At 39.2% G+C, this 17,798-nt stretch overlaps 1 protein-coding gene across 1 annotated transcript in view; it reads right to left on the reverse strand.

Moving 5' to 3' along the window:
• The window catches only part of col27a1a (collagen, type XXVII, alpha 1a), a 38,600-nt gene that overhangs the window by 17,713 nt on the left and 3,089 nt on the right, over window positions 1-17,798 (reverse strand). The window contains exons 3-12 of the mRNA XM_072454631.1: window positions 15,185-16,647; window positions 13,408-13,461; window positions 9,315-9,368; window positions 8,347-8,400; window positions 8,208-8,261; window positions 4,157-4,201; window positions 3,002-3,055; window positions 2,750-2,794; window positions 1,694-1,747; window positions 846-890 (exon numbers count right to left, since the gene is read on the reverse strand). Of these exons, the coding sequence (XP_072310732.1) occupies window positions 846-890; window positions 1,694-1,747; window positions 2,750-2,794; window positions 3,002-3,055; window positions 4,157-4,201; window positions 8,208-8,261; window positions 8,347-8,400; window positions 9,315-9,368; window positions 13,408-13,461; window positions 15,185-16,647 (1,922 nt within the window). The remainder of the gene's footprint in view (window positions 1-845; window positions 891-1,693; window positions 1,748-2,749; window positions 2,795-3,001; window positions 3,056-4,156; window positions 4,202-8,207; window positions 8,262-8,346; window positions 8,401-9,314; window positions 9,369-13,407; window positions 13,462-15,184; window positions 16,648-17,798) is intronic.

Genomic DNA, 17,798 nt, shown 5'->3' on the forward strand with positions numbered 1-17,798 from the left:
TTATGTACAACATAACCACTCACAGAAAGAAAGTTGATGACTGTAGGAAAAGGTAAGCTAAAAAGCAGAAGTCTTGGCTGAGGATTGTGGAAAGTGAACTGTGGGTTTTATGGTCTGTGTTCAGGTAAATTCATGTCCTCATGGATTTTACACACATGGCATGTGTGTCTTCTTGACAGAGAACAAGCGCTGTGGTTTTGGCCATTAAATTGGTCTGGCCCTTTCTCCCTTCATTTGTCTGACTGACTTGATTCAGATGTCTTCAAATGTAAAAGTTAAATGTGTTTTTCCTCCCACAGGCAATAGACTCGACTATTGTCTTTATGAAATATTTATAGTATTTTGTTAAATCTAAAAGTGCTCTCACTAACTGAAATCTGGCTTTTGCTGAGTAGAGTTTTCACTCAGTTTGAACAAATTTATTACTAAGACAATAAGCAACCGCTGCACAGCATTGGGTAGCACATTCTGACTTTATGTATCTAATACACATAGCAGCACAGACACACATAGATCCCATTGAGGAAAGACCAAAAGCCCCTCGTTTCAACAAAAGCCTTTTCTTGCTGCATCCAAAACACTGACATGCGGCCTGTGGGACTTGACTGCAATAAACCCCCCCAGCAGCAATGGAAACAGTGACCTGACTCAAACAATGACGTAAATACAACCCTTATAAATACATGTGTGGATGTTATAGTTTTGCATCCACAGCTCTTCATCAAGATAATCAATTTTATTTCACTATGAAACTTCTTTTTTTGTTTTACAGATAATGTTTAAAGAACAGGTTATAACACTTGTAAAAAGGAGTATGTGTAAAGTATGTTTAGACAAAACTTTACCGGCCTACCCATCTTGCCCCTCTTCCCTGGTTCACCAGGAATTCCCTGAAATTCAAAATAACAAAACAAAATGTAAGAATAAAAACAGAACAACTCACATTCAAGACATATTCAAAACTTGGTTGTTATTTAACGATTACGTTAAACACAATCCTTAATAATTAGGCTATCTTGGATACATTTAAGAAACTGCACAGAGAAACAGTGAACCTTGATGAGTCCACTCATTTCAAAGGCTCTGAAAGAAGGCCTCAGGAGTCATTAGGCCTCTTATGCTGCATCTTGGTGCGGTTTTTCAAACTAGTGGCTGTTCACACACTCAAGTAGTTACAGGGAAGATGAAAACACAGCTGTCGTCTTCTGGAGTATACTGCTTAACGTGCATATCAAATCAAGACTCATTACACCAAAACATAGTTAATATAATTCTTAATCTGTTACTAAAATCTTGCCCAGTTCCTCCAGTTTAACAATGTTGTAAAGTTTATAATTGTACTACCTTGTTGGACATGGTTCCCTAGAATCCGTAGTGTAAACATGGACCAAAGCTTGTCTAATTTACACAAATAAAAATATACTGTATGACAACAACTTTATTTGATTCAATTAAAGTTAATGGTTCCTATATTTTTACGGGATTGTGTCTATTGAGGAAAGATAGAAGAATTATTTTTTTTACAACTAAGTGCTACTTATTATTCCCCCCCACTTTTCTTTACAAACTATCACTACATGACAGATGTAAAACCATGATACATAGTGTATATCCCACCAAATAAATTAATAATTAGAAAAACTGAATCATCTGTCATATGCACTTTTTGAATATAATGGAAGACAAAACTCACTCTTTCTCCATCAGGCCCAGGCAGGCCAAAAAGCCCTGGGATTCCAATAAAACCCTGCAACGGAAAACAACAGAGCAAAAAGAGAAACATCAATATGTTTATTAAAGGACCACATCCATCAGGGCTGTGTTTGAAGAGAGACAAGGGGCGACACCGTGAACAGACAAGCCTCGCATGAAGAACAAAGCCATGAGGCAAGTGTATATGCCCATGGACTGCATGGTGCTGGCTTCCACGATGTAGTCCAAGGGCACATACCCTCACGCCAGGGATCTCTGAAGATAACCAGGTCATCAGACTGAGCTGTCAACACAAGACAAGATACACAAAGGCACAAAACTACAAAGGAAACAGCAAACAACACATCATTGTAAGAACACTTAGACAACACATCACATGAATAGATAAGGACAATTAATTAGGAAGTGTGTGGGCCATATAGAAAGGTTCTTCAAGTGCAAGAGAGAGAACTAAAATGCCTCCCAGCAGGGCCTCTTATGGAGCTTAAACAGGAAATTCCATCCAGTGGGGGCAGGGGAAGCTGAGCAGCAGCAAAAAAGGAGTTGATTGGAAAGGACCTTTAATGTGACCAAAATTTTAATTCTTTGGTTTCATGACTGATTGTTTGTGTATTTTAAGGGCATATATATGAATGTAACCCTAGGCTTATCAACAGTTGAGTATTTTGTATGTATTACAATGTTTACCTTCCAAGTAGAAGGCTCGTAAGTTTGTGTTGAGGCTCAGTGTAAAAGTGTGTTCATTCATAATTCCCTAACCTTAATCTAAGGAACACTTTCAAATAACGCACTCCCACTCTCTGCCTAAACACAAACGTTATTACAACCTAAAAGACAAATTTGTATGTATGAAGTGAATGCTTTGTTCAAATAGAGCTCCAGTTGAGTGTTTTTTTTATGAAATTGGGACTGACACAGACCAAAGAAAACATATGTTTTGGTAAATGTAAATGAGGAGGTTTCAATAAACATATATTTGGATTGTATTTATTCGAACCATATTACAAAATACATAATTACATAATCTAGAACTTACCCGAATGCCTTTAGGCCCCATTGGTCCTATAGGCCCTGGTAAACCCTGTAAAAGTAAAAATAAACTTGAGTTTGACAAAACTGAGTTGATGGTCTGGACAAAATTGTGCATGTCTGTTTGCAATATTTGTGTTGTTTGCATATTTTTCTACCCAAGCTCTTTTGAGCCAGCTAGTCTAGACTAATTTCAATTGTTCCTTTGCCCTCTATGGCCCTGACTGAGGTACCAGTCACAGCAGAGGATTTACTGCACCTGCCTGCCAGGATAACCTTTGGCACCTGGGCTTCCGACGGGACCTTGCTCTCCCTGTAGGAAAAAGAGAAAAAGGTGGGGTGAGAAACCCAAATTACAGTGGCACACAAGAAGCCCTTTATGTACAGTAGCAGGTTTAGAGCAGGAGACACAGCGGAGGGGATGTTCTACAATGGACCCTTCTCTACAACTGTGTTTAGCTGCCATAGTATATACCTGGACATCCGTATTTCTTTTTACTAATGAGAAGAGCTTTACAACACACTCTAAACCTCTAGTAAATGCTGAGCTCGCTGTTTTACTATTTGGATAAATATACAGTATATTGCAGGCGGTTGAACCTAGACAAGAATTTGGCTGAGCTAGGTTTGGATTTTTCACTGCCCAGAGTAGAGGAGGGGCAGTCATATTACAGGAACAAGGAATCATCAACATCATGCGTGGACCAGCTGGCCTCAGTTCTGCCATGCTTGGCTTCTTGGCCAAACAGTTGTGCTTATTACTCAGTTATCAATGTAATGATGAGTAGCACTGATGGCTCGATCAGAAGAGAGTGTGTGGGAAAGAAGGGGGTGTTTGTGGAGAGACACAGTGCACATGCATGAGAAAGACCGTCATCTGAGAAAAAAAGCTTTTTGAAAACCTGCCCCATCATGAGTCGGAGCTCCCTATGCTGATGTCATCATATGGGACTTACCCAAAATGAATAACAATTACTGTACTTTTTAAGACTGAGGGCTTTCCTTTAAAAAAAAAAAACATTTCAGCTTCAGGTATATATTGGAGACAACCCCTATTAAAGGGAAAACTAAATTAGGAGTTTAGTTGGCAGATTCACTTCAGCTTTTCCCAGCCTTTTCTCTCTCCTTGGCACAGCTATGTGATATCCTGGAGAGCATCAGTACAGTGCTTTGGCCAGATGTCTGCGCCAAGGTTTCATAACAGAGTAATCTACTCTCTCTGGCAGGCTTTCAGTGCAAGCATAAACAAACACAGCGGATGTGAATAATAAGAATCTGGGTCACTAATAAGCTTCAAAGTTGAGTTTGTAAGTGTAACATATTAAGGCTATACAAAACATATCTTATCAACCTTAAATTAGTAGGTGGTACATTCAGAGCATGATAAAATCGTGAAATATGAAAATATGCATACAAGATCTCCAGGGAGTCCGGGTGGACCAGGGTAGCCTTTCTGTCCCTAAAGCAAAGATAAAATGCAAAAAAGGTCAACACAGTATGTTGTATGCATTGAGAGAGACAGTGCTGCAAAAGAGTTCACACATAAGTCCAACAGGCACACAATCTAGGTTATGGTGGAGGTTTGTGTAGAGGAAAGTATATGTTGACACTAAAACAGCTGTGAAAGGCATTTAAGTGCAATATGTAAGGAATCAATCTGCCCCGCTGTTGGACTATCAGACTTTCCACTGTGTTCACATTTTGCAGTAGAAGGACTGTGGCATGCTGAGGATATAAATGACTTCCTGATTTAGTCAGATAGTATTCCTCACTACACCACCACACTGACTCTGCTGATCTCAGCAACACAGACCTCAACCAGAACTTAATTCAAGGTGGGGAAATCCATCCTGCCAGGATAAAGTTTATGTGGGAGGGGACAAAAGGACGACAAAGAAAGAAAACACAAAAACAAGTCAGTAATAGTAATGTATGTTGAGCCACAGCTCTGCACTCTGGCCTAGAGAAGCCAAAACTCTCTCAATTCCTGTAAACCATCCTCCAGCCAAGACATCTGACTCCAGCACAGGAAGAAAACAGCTTACAATATTACACAACATTTCTCGCTGACTTGCATCTTAATATGAAAATAGCACCATTCAAATAAAGTCATAAAATGTATTGTTTATTTGCACTAACATATCATCTATATCATATGAGGTGATACAATGTCCATAGGCATAAACAAACAGAAAGGTACTATTGTACTTTTTTGAGAAAAAATAAATAAAGCCTATATAGGTCCGTCAACTGAGTGATCATGAACAGCCCAAATTTGCATAGAAACGTGTTTTGTACTCAATGGCAAAATTATAATTATTCTCTGTTATCATACAAATATCTAATAGTAGATACGTGTAAAAAGACAAGAAAAGAAAAGTTATATTTTTCACCTTATTACTTATACCGGTATATAACATGTGACACAAAGCTCATGTTCACAGGCTTAGCTGTAAGGTTCACTTGGCACACACATAAGAATGTAGGGCACATTCATGTGCTGTGGATGTAATAACCACAAGCTACCAATCACTGTGAGAACACTTAGATCTTTATATTGCTCATTATGAGATTGCTAATTAGAGCAGCTATTCATACCAGTCTTTAGTGTTTACAATGCCACTTACTTTACAAGCATGTGTGTTTAATCAGATGAATCCACCTAGGAGCTTTTTATTAACAGCAGCTCCCCAGTAGCACTACAAAAGTACAACCTACTAAGTCCAGGAGTGTGTCGGGAAAAGGCATACAACTTCCAAAGAAGTGTATGAGTGGCTAACATGCAACAGTAAACTTTGGGTTCTCATTTACTTTGCAGGGGTCTGAGAGGCCTTAAGTCTGCTAACAACTGTAAACCACAAATGATGAATGTGTGTCTTCCATTTGTAGCACAACTAGTCCTCTCACCTCATAAATCTTGGCTTTCATCTTTCCACCTTTGCCTACAGATTGACTCTGTGGCACAAAGCCACAGCTGAGGCCTGTAGTTTAGCTCCGTAAATGTATCACATGGCCAGTTTGTTTATTTGGCTATTCTTCTAGAGGTTCACCTCCCTGAGGTATATGTAAAGTACAGTTGAAGGCTCTCTCCCAAGAACATTTCATTTGTTCACATACAACACAATATGGGAGACTACTTTTTGACCGAAACTCACTGACTTTGTTATTTAAAAATATATTTTTGATTAAATGGTATTTGAGAAGAATAACGACCTTTGTGGTTTTAATTCTGTGTACAGGGATGTCACGATAGCACATTCAGTGTTATGATTATTATGAGCAGAAACATCACAATTTTACAATTATCCACAATTCAGATTCATGTGATAATGTCATGACCTCAAGGTAAATTTGCAAATGTATGATAATATTCATTTTAGCTGCCCCATCCGTATTAAATATTATTGACCTGAAGAATGTTGTGATGCCATCTGAAACCCAGCGATATAAAGACGTTACCATTCCTCCAGCATAAGACCGGCTTTATGAAGTAAAATGTTCCAAATTATAAAGTAAAGTTAATGTGACATAATGAGCAATACAGCATGGTCTGTAAGGATGCTTCACTAGCTTGAAAGACATAAGGTTAATGTCCAGCCAGGTTCTTAGTTACAACAATATATTGTGCTGTTAACAGAAAACAAAAAAAAAAGAAGGAACTTTTTCAGAAACAGAAACGTTTATATAGACACATTTCTGCTGCACAATCCATCAAAAAATCATGTTAGATAGATAGAAACAAAGTTGTTTTTGAATTTTCATATTTTTAAAAGCATATCACTTACTATAAAAAGTGTTTGAAAATGTTATTTCAACTTGCATACTCTAACCTAACCTCTACAAAACACAAATATTTTCAACAACCAGTAATTTTAGAGACAATGTAAACCAGATTATATAACAATTTGTACTGTATGTTTTAACTACTATTGTTGTTAGAAAGGCAGATGTGGTAAAGATGCAACTGTTCCCAGAAGTGGCAGAATGAAACCTGGAGACAGCGATGTGAGATGTGTGCTTTATAATGTGGCCTTAACTGAGGTTAGGCCCTGTGTGCCTGTCCCTCTCCCTGACCTTGTCTGACACACTGAAAACCCATCAAGTCAGCTCAGTGCAGCAAATGCTGTACAGAGCATGGAACACGCTTGGCTTGTTTAACATTGTAAAATCTTTCATGCTCTTTTCATAGCAATTCTGCTTTTTCCGTTAAAGATTTCCAAAGAAATAAATGGTTGCCAAATTCCTAAATTCCCAATAGAAGTGTCAGTCTCTTGGCTGGATTAGAGCATGTCCTGCGTGAGTGCTTAAAACAAAAAAGGAAGTGAAAAGTCCATATAAAAGACACAAAGCTTCTGTTGTCTAATTTTCCAAAACCACAGTTAATAAAGTAAACTAACCAAGTAAGACAGAGCATGAGGTGGAAGGAGGAATAATCCACACAAAGAACTTTCAGGGTGGCCCAGCAGAAATCATAAAAGTACTTGATCTGAGCACTGCATATGCAGCACTGTAGTCTTCAGAGAATGTTCAAATTGATCTGACAGGACTCACTGCACTAAGCCAAGTATGCTGCGACAGAACAGCTGGAAGAGAGCTGACTCAGCAGTAACATGTTTTGACTTGAGACACAAAAAACAGGACTCAACTGAGCACTACTTTATTTGTGACAAAACTCAATGTCTCTTCACAGACACACAATGTTATGGTACTGTATGCTGACCAATATCTGACCCTTCACTGTGTTGATGAAGTTGCTATAACAACCACTTCCCATAGGTGAGAGGATGATGTCATTCTGATAAAATCCCTGTTATGGCTCTAATTTTATAAATGTGATGAAAGCTTGCAGCTTCTGGTTTATCTCCATAAGATAGTAAAATGAATGTTAAGATGGTTGTTAAAGTTTCCACCTGATTTAATCTGTCATTGTAAGTCGTTCTCCTACAGAATGTGTAACTTTGTGTCTCAATGATGGTTGATTCACACACTACTCAACAATGTTTCTGACCAGCTTTTAAATCACTGCCAGTACAGTCTTAAGGAAATTAGTGAGCATTTTCCACCAGTTTTACATTTTCCATTTTGGCTGTGTGGGGATGAACTAAAAGGGGAGGGATAAAGCACAAACAAATGGAGATAAAGACAAAAAGAAATCTGGTTTTAACAAAAAACACATGTTCGGCTGGAGGCAGTGATTCTGCAGTTGACTGTCACTCTTATGGAACGTTGTGGCTATGACAGTGTGTACATTTGTGTCTTGCAGTTCATACTTAAAGTACTACATGTTATCAGCATACTGTATACTCAGTATGCTGAGTATATATTTATAGCCATTTAAGAAACAAATGATTTGTGATTTGAGAACAGTTGCCAAATAAAAATCTAAAGAACGAATAAACAGAAGCAGATAAAAAGAGTCATCATGAAACCTATAAACATTAGAGGAGGGTAAATACTGTCCTTACCTTGCGCCCAATTTGGCCCGTGAGTCCAACTGGGCCAACAATCCCAGAGTCACCCTAAGAAACAGTTAAATTATGCAAAATCGATCATAAAAATAAATACATACAGAATATTTATGTATTCATGAAAATGTGTTGTCACCTTTTCTCCTTTAGGTGCTGGTCCAGGTGAGATTCCGGGGTCTCCTTTTTTACCCTAACAAAATTAAAGAAAAAGACAAATACAATTTACCGGTACATACATTTCCTTTTCTTTGATAGTTCCTATACAACAATAAGCATGTTTAGGAAGAAAAAACACAGGTACAACAAACCTTCACATCAAAGCCACAGCTTGTACATTAAGCACCAGGTAATTCTTAACTTCCTCAGGATCCTGGGGCTTTTTACAACCTTGTTTCTTTTATTAATGATGAAAGAGGACATACTGTGGTGCACAGCTAGACATCATTCACTCAACACACAACAGCAGGTAGTAAACAGCTGCTTCCAGGCAACAGTGACACACTTATGCATGGCATAGGACCAGAATGTTTGTGTGTACCGAAGATACATTATAAATAGTTCCTTTTAACGCTATGGAATACACATTTAGTCAAATAGAGAAATATTGTGATCATAAACCAAATGGCATTATGGAGTACGGTTGAGGATTTGTAACACGGTCCATTATGTAAATATCTTTGGCACTTTTTTAACCTGCTGTCTGATTTATGCTTTGCCAGAGAGGTCAAGGGAACAAATGCAAAAAGGAAAGAATGCAGTCCAAACGTAAAAAGTAGGTAAAGGTTTGTATATTTAAACCTGACGACAAGGACAAACATGGAAATTTAAAGTTTAAAGAGGTCAGAGTTGCAATAATAGGGGTTAGATGTGAAGACTTTCTGTTGCATATTTGACATTTAAGGAGGGCATTTTTATAATGCATTTTAAATATGAGTATGGCACATGCTGTGTTCTCTAAGTAAACAGAGACAAAGGTCAAGTCTGGTTGCCAGGACAGATACAAATGTTGAGACAGTGCAAAGAGGGCTGTATGACTTTGTTTTAGATTGTGTGTCCATTTGTTATGGTATGATACAGTTTAATGACATAGTCATTTGTATTTACCTTCAGCCCCAGTGGTCCAGGTGGGCCAGGGTTTCCATGGGGCCCAGGGTCTCCCTGCGAATAAGACAAAGAGAGAAAAAACATAATCAGATGAAGGCTCAATCAATCTTCATTTCGTGAGATGACAAAGTGTGGCTTTGCTACTGCATGGAAAACGAAGAGGGATGTTGAGACAGACTTCTTTAACCTACTTTTCTATACATCAACTTTGTGTGAGGTATTTAGAGTTGGGGGTTGAGGACTATGGAAAATGGGGCACTGTGCAGGACTGCTGTTTCACCATATGGTTGTGTTTTTTCTGGTCCCTGTAGACCCAAAACACTTCACAACGCAAACATTTTTGCCAACAATTTTACTAGACTAGAACAGATAATTAATTAAGCCCCATCATCTTATCTGAACCTTTATTATTTTGCAAGCAAGAAGGAGGCAAAAAAACTTGTGAACCAACAGTGGGAGCCACAAGTCATTGGCATCACTGTTACTCCTTTATCCGTCTGCCTTCTCTGTCTATGAATAACTCTTTCCTGGCTTTCTGACCTCAGTCCTGCCCTCCACTTAGTTCAGCGGCCTTAGGCCCCTCACCTTCCCCCACAGCTCAAGGGTCTGCAGAATACGAGGCAAAGGTCTGCAGCTACTTTCTGTCAAATCTCTGACACTTCACAGCACAGAAGTGAGTCAAAACAAACCAGAAAATAAAATTCTGACAGGGAATAATTTTGTAATCTCCCAAAGTGAAGGAAAACATATGAAAGGATTGTATCTTGGTTGGTTATGCAGCTCAACAAAAAACCCTTTGAGAGAAGTTCAAATACAGGTACTCTTACCAGTAGCAAACAAGACAGCATTCTTTTCTCTGTCTAAAATGTCCTGCTCAAGGAAACTTTTATGACAGAAAACTTAGTCTTATTCATTCAGCAAGATGTACATAGACATAACTTTTTATTTTGTCAATATATAGCTTAAATAGGACATTGGAACTATATTTTCTAAGAATATTTGGATATTCTTCACTCACAATCATCTCTTTCCATTTTTAGTTTGTGTGGAGCTGGCATTCTCTTGAGAGCCACTGTACTGTTAAGGCACACTGTTCTGCCCTAAATAAATTTAAACACACTAGAATTACATGCTTTCAAATTAACCCTGCGGCCTACCACATTTTGGGCAGTACACCGACTGGCATGGGCTGGCATAAAGGGACAGTGCTGCTTGGTCGCAAACAGGTGCCTAATTATAGTAGAGCTGGGCGGAGGCAGGCTGAGGGCTATCAGATGAAAAACCACTTACTTTTTAAACCACAAAGCAGTGTGGAAATGTTGAACATGAGTTTGAATTGAACATTAAAAAAAGCACAATCTAGATGTATTTAACTTCATGAGACTATTTTGTCAAAAATGTTATCACAGAATAATACAGAGCAATAGCCAAATGTATAGTTCAATTAAGAGTAACAAGAAATAAAAAGCACAAGTAACAGGAAAACGTGGCAAAAAATACTTCTTAAATGTTTGGACATAACATCTGATTTTAATCAATATGTTATAACCAAAGAATAGATGACTTTAAAAAACAAAATAATATCTGAAGGTAAGGTGCAAGAAATGCAAATGTTCAATCAATGTACAGTATTGTTGTCAACAAAAATCCTTTGGAACGACTTAAATACCATACTTAATTAAACATGGGAAGTATGAGTGCTATTGTTACAAACTAAATATTACTAAGTATCAGAAAACAAAGTTTGATTTCTTCAAAAGTATAGTAAATGTGACTGGATAAAAAGCTACATTTCTTCAAAAGTGCAGTAAATGTGACTGAATATTACTCATCCTTGATACACAGACTTGAATGGACTGCCACAGCCTGAGGTTATGTTCCCACACTAAGTATGTCAGACTGGCCCTTTTAACATGTTTAACAAGTGGTGCTGTAAACAATGTTTGAGTCTCATAAAGAACATTTAAACATTCCGTCACTGTATAAAGTTAAAAGCATGTGTATGATACTGTGCCAAAAGCTTCAAGGATAATGTCTCCTTAACAATGAACAAAAGCAACAGCATGAAGTCCCAAAAATCATCATTACGCTTTTTAATGACAAAAACAGTCAGGCTGAATGAATTGCTCTGCACTAGAGAAGAGTCAAACTCTGTACTATGGTGTGTGTGCTTTAAGATACTAATTCAGATCACAAAAAGTTTATAGTAATTGTGTAGAATTGGATCACTAATAATTGCTTGATGGCAATGACAGATAAATGCAATAAATTGGAAATTCACAGCCAAACTGAAGGCATTAGGAGCGGAATAAATCCTGAAAAGCTAATTAACTATACAAGTGGTATGTCTTGGCTCCTACTTTCTTGGATTGTATTTATTTTCTCTTCAATATACACGGTTTACACCGGAGCCAGAACAGACCTTTAAAAGAATATGGTGCCAAAGACTCTGCCACAGCACAATACCCTCAGCACCTACGCTCATTAAACTTTCCTACAAGTCTCTCATAAAGTGCCTGGGATCTGTATAACTGTGCAAGCAGGTGAGGCAGTTCTGTGGAAATAATGGGACAGTGTAACAGTTTAAAGAAGCTGGATAGGGATTATATACAACCCAGGTTACCCACAGTAGATACACTACTTGACAACTCTCACACCCGTCTACCACCTTCTGCGTTTGAACCCTACAAATAGACTGGTGGATTCCTGGACTTACTTCTCCTCGACAGATCTGACTATATAAGCCCACTGCCATGGTGACACCAACTCACACTAACATGTGCGGGATCAGAGGTCAAGGTTCATGGGTTCAAGGTGTCGGTGGACTCAATAGTGCTCTGTGTCATCATGTGGACTTCCAGTAATTCTGACAGAGCTTGAAGGGCTGTCTTTTCAGTAAAATGCTCACTTACTTCGTTATCAAACAAAGATGACGATGTCTACAATTAGAGAAGTCACCTGTGAACCTAATTACTATGTTGTAGCTTCAAGATAATTATTAAAGTGATGAAGAAACCGTTTGTTCCCAAATTGAAGCCATATTCTTATCTGGCCAAAGGGGAAAACAGCATGGCCAACATGTGTTTTAAAGTTGATGCACATAACTGAGCATGTTTGTTTTTTGCTTGTTTGTGCATACACACACACACACATATGGCAGCAGCAATTAAAGTTGATAAACGCGTTTGTTTACAAGAAATTCTCAAAGTCTGCCCCGCTCTTTATATAGGACCTCCATAAACAAAGCCACGTACATGCACTACTCCTTGTGCGGGAACTTAAAGTTAACGTTTATACCATGCGGCGCTAGTTAAAGCTGAATAAAAACAGTGCTCTATTATTGTATTACGGGGGTGATTTCATTGTTTGCTATATACAAACCAATCACTTCTGCTGTCACATGCCGCTCACAGCTGCTTCACAATCTGCTGCTCTAAGCCACCTCACGGGTGTGTGTCTCTACAATCAAATACTATCATTGTTTTTTTTATTACTGGTTGGTGTAATCCCTTTTATACTATGAATACACCACTCTTATGTGAGTTATTTTTATATATATATATATATAAAATGGCAGAAACAGGTCTTTGTTCAGGATTAATATGAAATTTCTTTTTGCAGAGTTTGTTCTTGGTCCTCATGCATCTATTAACAAGGTGGGTCAAAAACACTATTAGTTTGTCTATTAATGACAAGGATGAATACAATTATTAGGAGAGAACTTTGAGGCAGAGTGGACCAACTGTATTCTGAAATAAAATGGTTGTGTCCTCAACCAGTCACACAGAAGCCCTGTCCATGTGTTCCCTGTCTGTTTACAGCACTTTTATTAGGCATCTTGTGCCACAGGCAACCTTGTGAAAGGCCATCTTTTAGGAGCTTTCCTGTTTATGTTTAGAGGTGGGAGGTCAGTACTCACAGGCTAATGCTGAATATGCCCTGCCTACATGGATAGAAAGGCTGTTTCTGCCAGCTGTAAACTGTGTGGAAATTTGGTTTGCCAGAATTAAACATCTGATCACTTCAGATGCAAATATGTACATGCTATATGCAGAAAAAAATAGCAGAAGGCAACAGTTCAGTCAAAACTCACCCTAGGACCCCTCTTGCCTGGCAAGCCTGGCTTCCCATGAGGTCCTGGCAGTCCCTGGGGAAAGAGAGGAGAACCTCAATTAATGTTCATACTAACATACTGGTTATTAAACACAACTGTCTAAGTGTATTGCCAGATATCTACAATATAATACTGTTTGGGCTGAAACAGTGAGCCTAGTCTCTTTGGGGTAAAAAGTGACACCTTTCTCTCTCTGAAGTAATTCCATCCCCAGGTGATGAAAGGTCAGCCTTATCCATCAGGAGGTGCTGTGCCTGTGTGGCAGGAAACGGCAGAAACTCTAGAAATAACAGGTCATTTCCTGTGCTTCTCAATGCCCCTGTGTGGTTTTATCAGGCCTGCGCTTATTCATTTTCTTTTAATCAAAAAAGGGGTAAAAGAAGAAGTAAGGGAAAACCATGCTTGTACTTTCTGTCACTACCGTACAGAGCTACTATGCAATTAAATGGCTGTGCATATTTTTTGTAATGTGTATTTTGTATTGCGTATCTTATTACCTGAATTAATTTTAAATGTATTATGCTTTGAAACAGTGCCCCCGAAATGCAGACTTATTTCAAATAATATTTTATATGAATATTTAAAATACAACGTAAAAACAATGAGTGCAATAACTACACTTAAGGCTTAAAGGTTTATATGATCACATGCTCTGCATTAAAATGTACTACTTTGTGGAAAGGAATTGGTTAATCCATTATTTGACTTATCCATGGCTGAGACCACCCTTAAAGTTCCGAGTTCACACAATGGTGGCCTAAAATGTGTTGATGAAATTTGTGCTATTCATTCTAAAGGCAAACATACACTGAACAATACATGACACAAAGGCGATCAATATTTACAATTAATTTGACCATACAGTGTTCCTTAAATATACTTGACAACAGGAGCCTAACTAACTAATATAGAAAGCCTTACAACTATGCTCTTAATCAGAAAAGTGTGCCCTGTCTTGCCTGCTTCAGACCAAGCCTTAAATAGTACCACCACATAACAAAAATCAGCACTTGGATCTGATGTAAATGGCATCATGGAGGTCAATTATCCAAGCCTAGACACTGAGACATATGTAATCTACAGGAGAAAATTAAAGAGTCACAGCAGATAAAAGCCAAGGAACACTTATCAAACAGACTGTCCCTGCTCGGTCATGGCACTAAATGATGTTTACAGCATCTCAATGCACTGCATTCAAAGAAAGTGCAGGTCGTCTTCTTATTCTGGTATATTCTTGGGTGTAGTCAGCTTTGTGTCACTTATTTAAATGTAGTTTGTCTCTGCCAACTATTTATTCAAGGTGGATGCTCATTTCTGGCAGATACTAAACTTGAGTATATACTTTTCTATTCTGTAGGTGTTCGCAGAGTCATTGTGGTTGTACTAGAAAAGTGAATGATTATGTTTACTCACTGCATTGACCCTTGACCTCGCTTTTTAAAAGAGCCATGCAACCTCCTCTACACTCTGTGACTCAGGAATCTGGTGTAGAGACGGTAAGGCGTCAGACCTGACACGTCACACTGGGCATAGAAGAAGCAGGATGGAGGACCTCTCTTTTGAACAGTTAGGTTTGTCTGTTTTTAGTTCTACATTAGGTTTAGGCTGATTAATAAGCAGAAATTACATGAATGTGTCTTTTACATCAGAAAAATCAAATTGCAACTGTGTGTTTACAAAGAGAGAAAATATATCTTGACAAATGCCAATCTCAACTCTTAATTTTCTAACTACTACAGTTTTTTATGGCTCTCACCTGTGGGCCTACTTCTCCTTTCTGTCCGGCAGGTCCTGGTAACAAAGGGTACAGAGTGGGGGGCACTTCCCAGCTTTGGAAGCCATCTGTTCCAGGTGGTGTCATGGTGATGTAAGAAGGCTTGGATGCTTTTGGGGTCAAAGGGGCCTTGGTCTTACTAGGCTGAGTTGGCTTGGTGACCTGTTTGGTGACTGGTTTAGAAGTTACGGTTTTGGAGACAGTTGGTTTTGATGAGCTGGCCTTGGATGATGGCGGTTTGGAGGGAGAAACTTTGACAGGAGGTTTTGATGGAGTGGCTTTTGTAGGTGTCACCTTTGGTTTGGGATATGTCTTCTTGGTTGGTTGTGGTTTCTTTGGGACAACACCTTTGTCAGATAAAGTGGACCTGGTCTTCGATGGTTTGGTGGTGGCCATAGATAGAGCAGTATTCTTTTTCTTTTCTGGTGTTCTTAACTTGTTTGGATTAATTGAAGTAGTAGACTTCACAGGAGGGGATGCTGATGTTTTAACACTTGGGGTTTTTGAGGGAGAGTGTTTTGGGGTTGGGGGTTTTGTGGGTGGTGCGTTTATCCTGAGTGGTACAGTAACTGTTTCAGTCTTGGCCCTGCGTGGTGGTGTTATAAGCCCAGGCTGTACTGTGACAGGCATCACAGTCCCAAACTTTGGTGTGGAAAGAGGCTTTATAGTTGGGGTGGCGCCCCCTAGTCTAACAGCAGAGGCAGCAGCCGCAACACTCCGGGCCAGGCTGAGTCGGGGAGGTTTTCTAGAGGTCTCCGGGCCACTACGTTTAGCAGAAGCAGCCGTAGCAGTGACGTTCAATTCTTGTGGTAAGATAGGCAGTAAAGGGGAAAGGTTAGGCCTGAAAGTATCAGCTTCCCTGCACTGTTTCTTAATGTACCTGCAGTAGTTATGAGCTGCCTGTGCAGTGGGGACCAGGTCAAACTGGCAAATTGCACCTTCAAAATGAGCTGAGGCCTGCTGCTGGCTTGTCCGCCCCAAAAAGAAAGAACCCTGCAGCCCATGAGCCAGTTCGTCATCACCGTCCCACCCCAAGTCTGCATGAACACTCTGCTCTCCGCAGGAGGCATAAAGAGTTACTTTTTGTCCATTTATTTCCACTGCCAACTGGTGCCACTGGCCATCATGGGGATTATAGGGCAGTGCCACAGAGGTGTTTGGTCCTGTGTGAAGAACCAGATTACCCGGTGTAAGCTGTAGACCTAGAAGAAGCTTCTTTTGGCCTGAAAGCACTGAAAAGAGGAAGGCACTGTTGACGCGGTGTGAGCGGACGCTCAGGACCAGTGCCAATTTTGGCCAGATGGCCGGTGAGAAGATGGAGGGCAGTGAAGCCTCAATGTGGGCTCGCTGATTGAGGATGATCCCTGATCTGAAGGGGATGACCCCAGCTGGTATCGTGCGTGATTTCTCTCCCTTAAGCCCCAACTTTTTAAGAATGTCCACATCTGCAAAAGTAAGAAGCTAGGTTAGACTAACAAGACCATAGAAAGAGGGCAGTGTGGCCATCGTTGGCTTCTTTGAGAGCCAAAGCAGTAAATAGATGCTGTAGTTGCTTATGCTTTAAATATCAGCGGGAACGGATGCTAAAATGAGGGAGAAGGCTGATATAATTTATAGTGGAACTGGCACCAACACATGATACACCCATACTAAATAAAATGTTATATGAATAAACCATTATATATACCAAGAACATTTTTCTGTTGGTTTTACTCATGCTTCCTAGATGATTTCAAGGTAAATAAGAACCGCATTTGTTTTGTTATTCTGAGTGGACTTTTTTATGTCAACAAAGACCAGCTGAACACTGACTACATTAGAACGGCAACCACAGTGGCTGTTCTGTATCTGGTTGTGTGTCCTCGTGTGTATTCTGTCTATGATTTAGGCCCCTGTTCCTTGTCTCCCTCTGACCTGTGGTCATTAGGCCTTTGACTAATGGGGATGTGTATAAAGAAGCCATGCTTTTGAAATAATTGAATGAAGTGGCAGAGAAATGTTGATGAGATGAGAGCAATAGAGAAAGAGGGGATGCCTCAACAGTTGCCATCTGTGTAAGTCACTGAAAACAAATACTTTGTTTAGATCCTACCATAGTTGCCTCATTAGCCCTTTCAAAAGGCCCAGCCTTTGAACTTGTGATGACACAAACCAATTGAGTTTAACAAAGTTGAACAAATTACAATGTTACTCACACATCATTATTCTGCAATGGAACTGAACTTCATTTATAAAGTGCATGTTCTTCTATGGGAAAGTAACTTGAACTGTAAAACTTTGACTGTTTCAAATGCAGTTATAACAAAGAGGTTGGGTTGGGTATTTCCATATACAGCACATGGATAGGTACACATGGCAAAGGTTTATGACTTTAGTCTGGGCAAAGTCACTCAAACAGGACAACGGGGGTGTACAATGTGGCTTTTAGACAATTCTCATCCGTTTCAAAGTTTAAAATCTAGACATAGTACAAATCTGAACAAATAATTACTAAAGGAACAGTGTCTGGATGAGTACTGAATATGAAGGCCATAAGTACCAAAAGAAGGATAAAAAGAGTTTTTTCAAATACTGTACATGTGAATCTTTTGAAATT

Source organism: Eucyclogobius newberryi, unplaced genomic scaffold, assembly GCF_026437365.1.
Source record: "Eucyclogobius newberryi isolate DKJ021-1_F unplaced genomic scaffold, fEucNew1.0.hap1 SCAF_2, whole genome shotgun sequence".
Classification (NCBI taxonomy): Eukaryota; Metazoa; Chordata; class Actinopteri; order Gobiiformes; family Gobiidae; genus Eucyclogobius; species Eucyclogobius newberryi.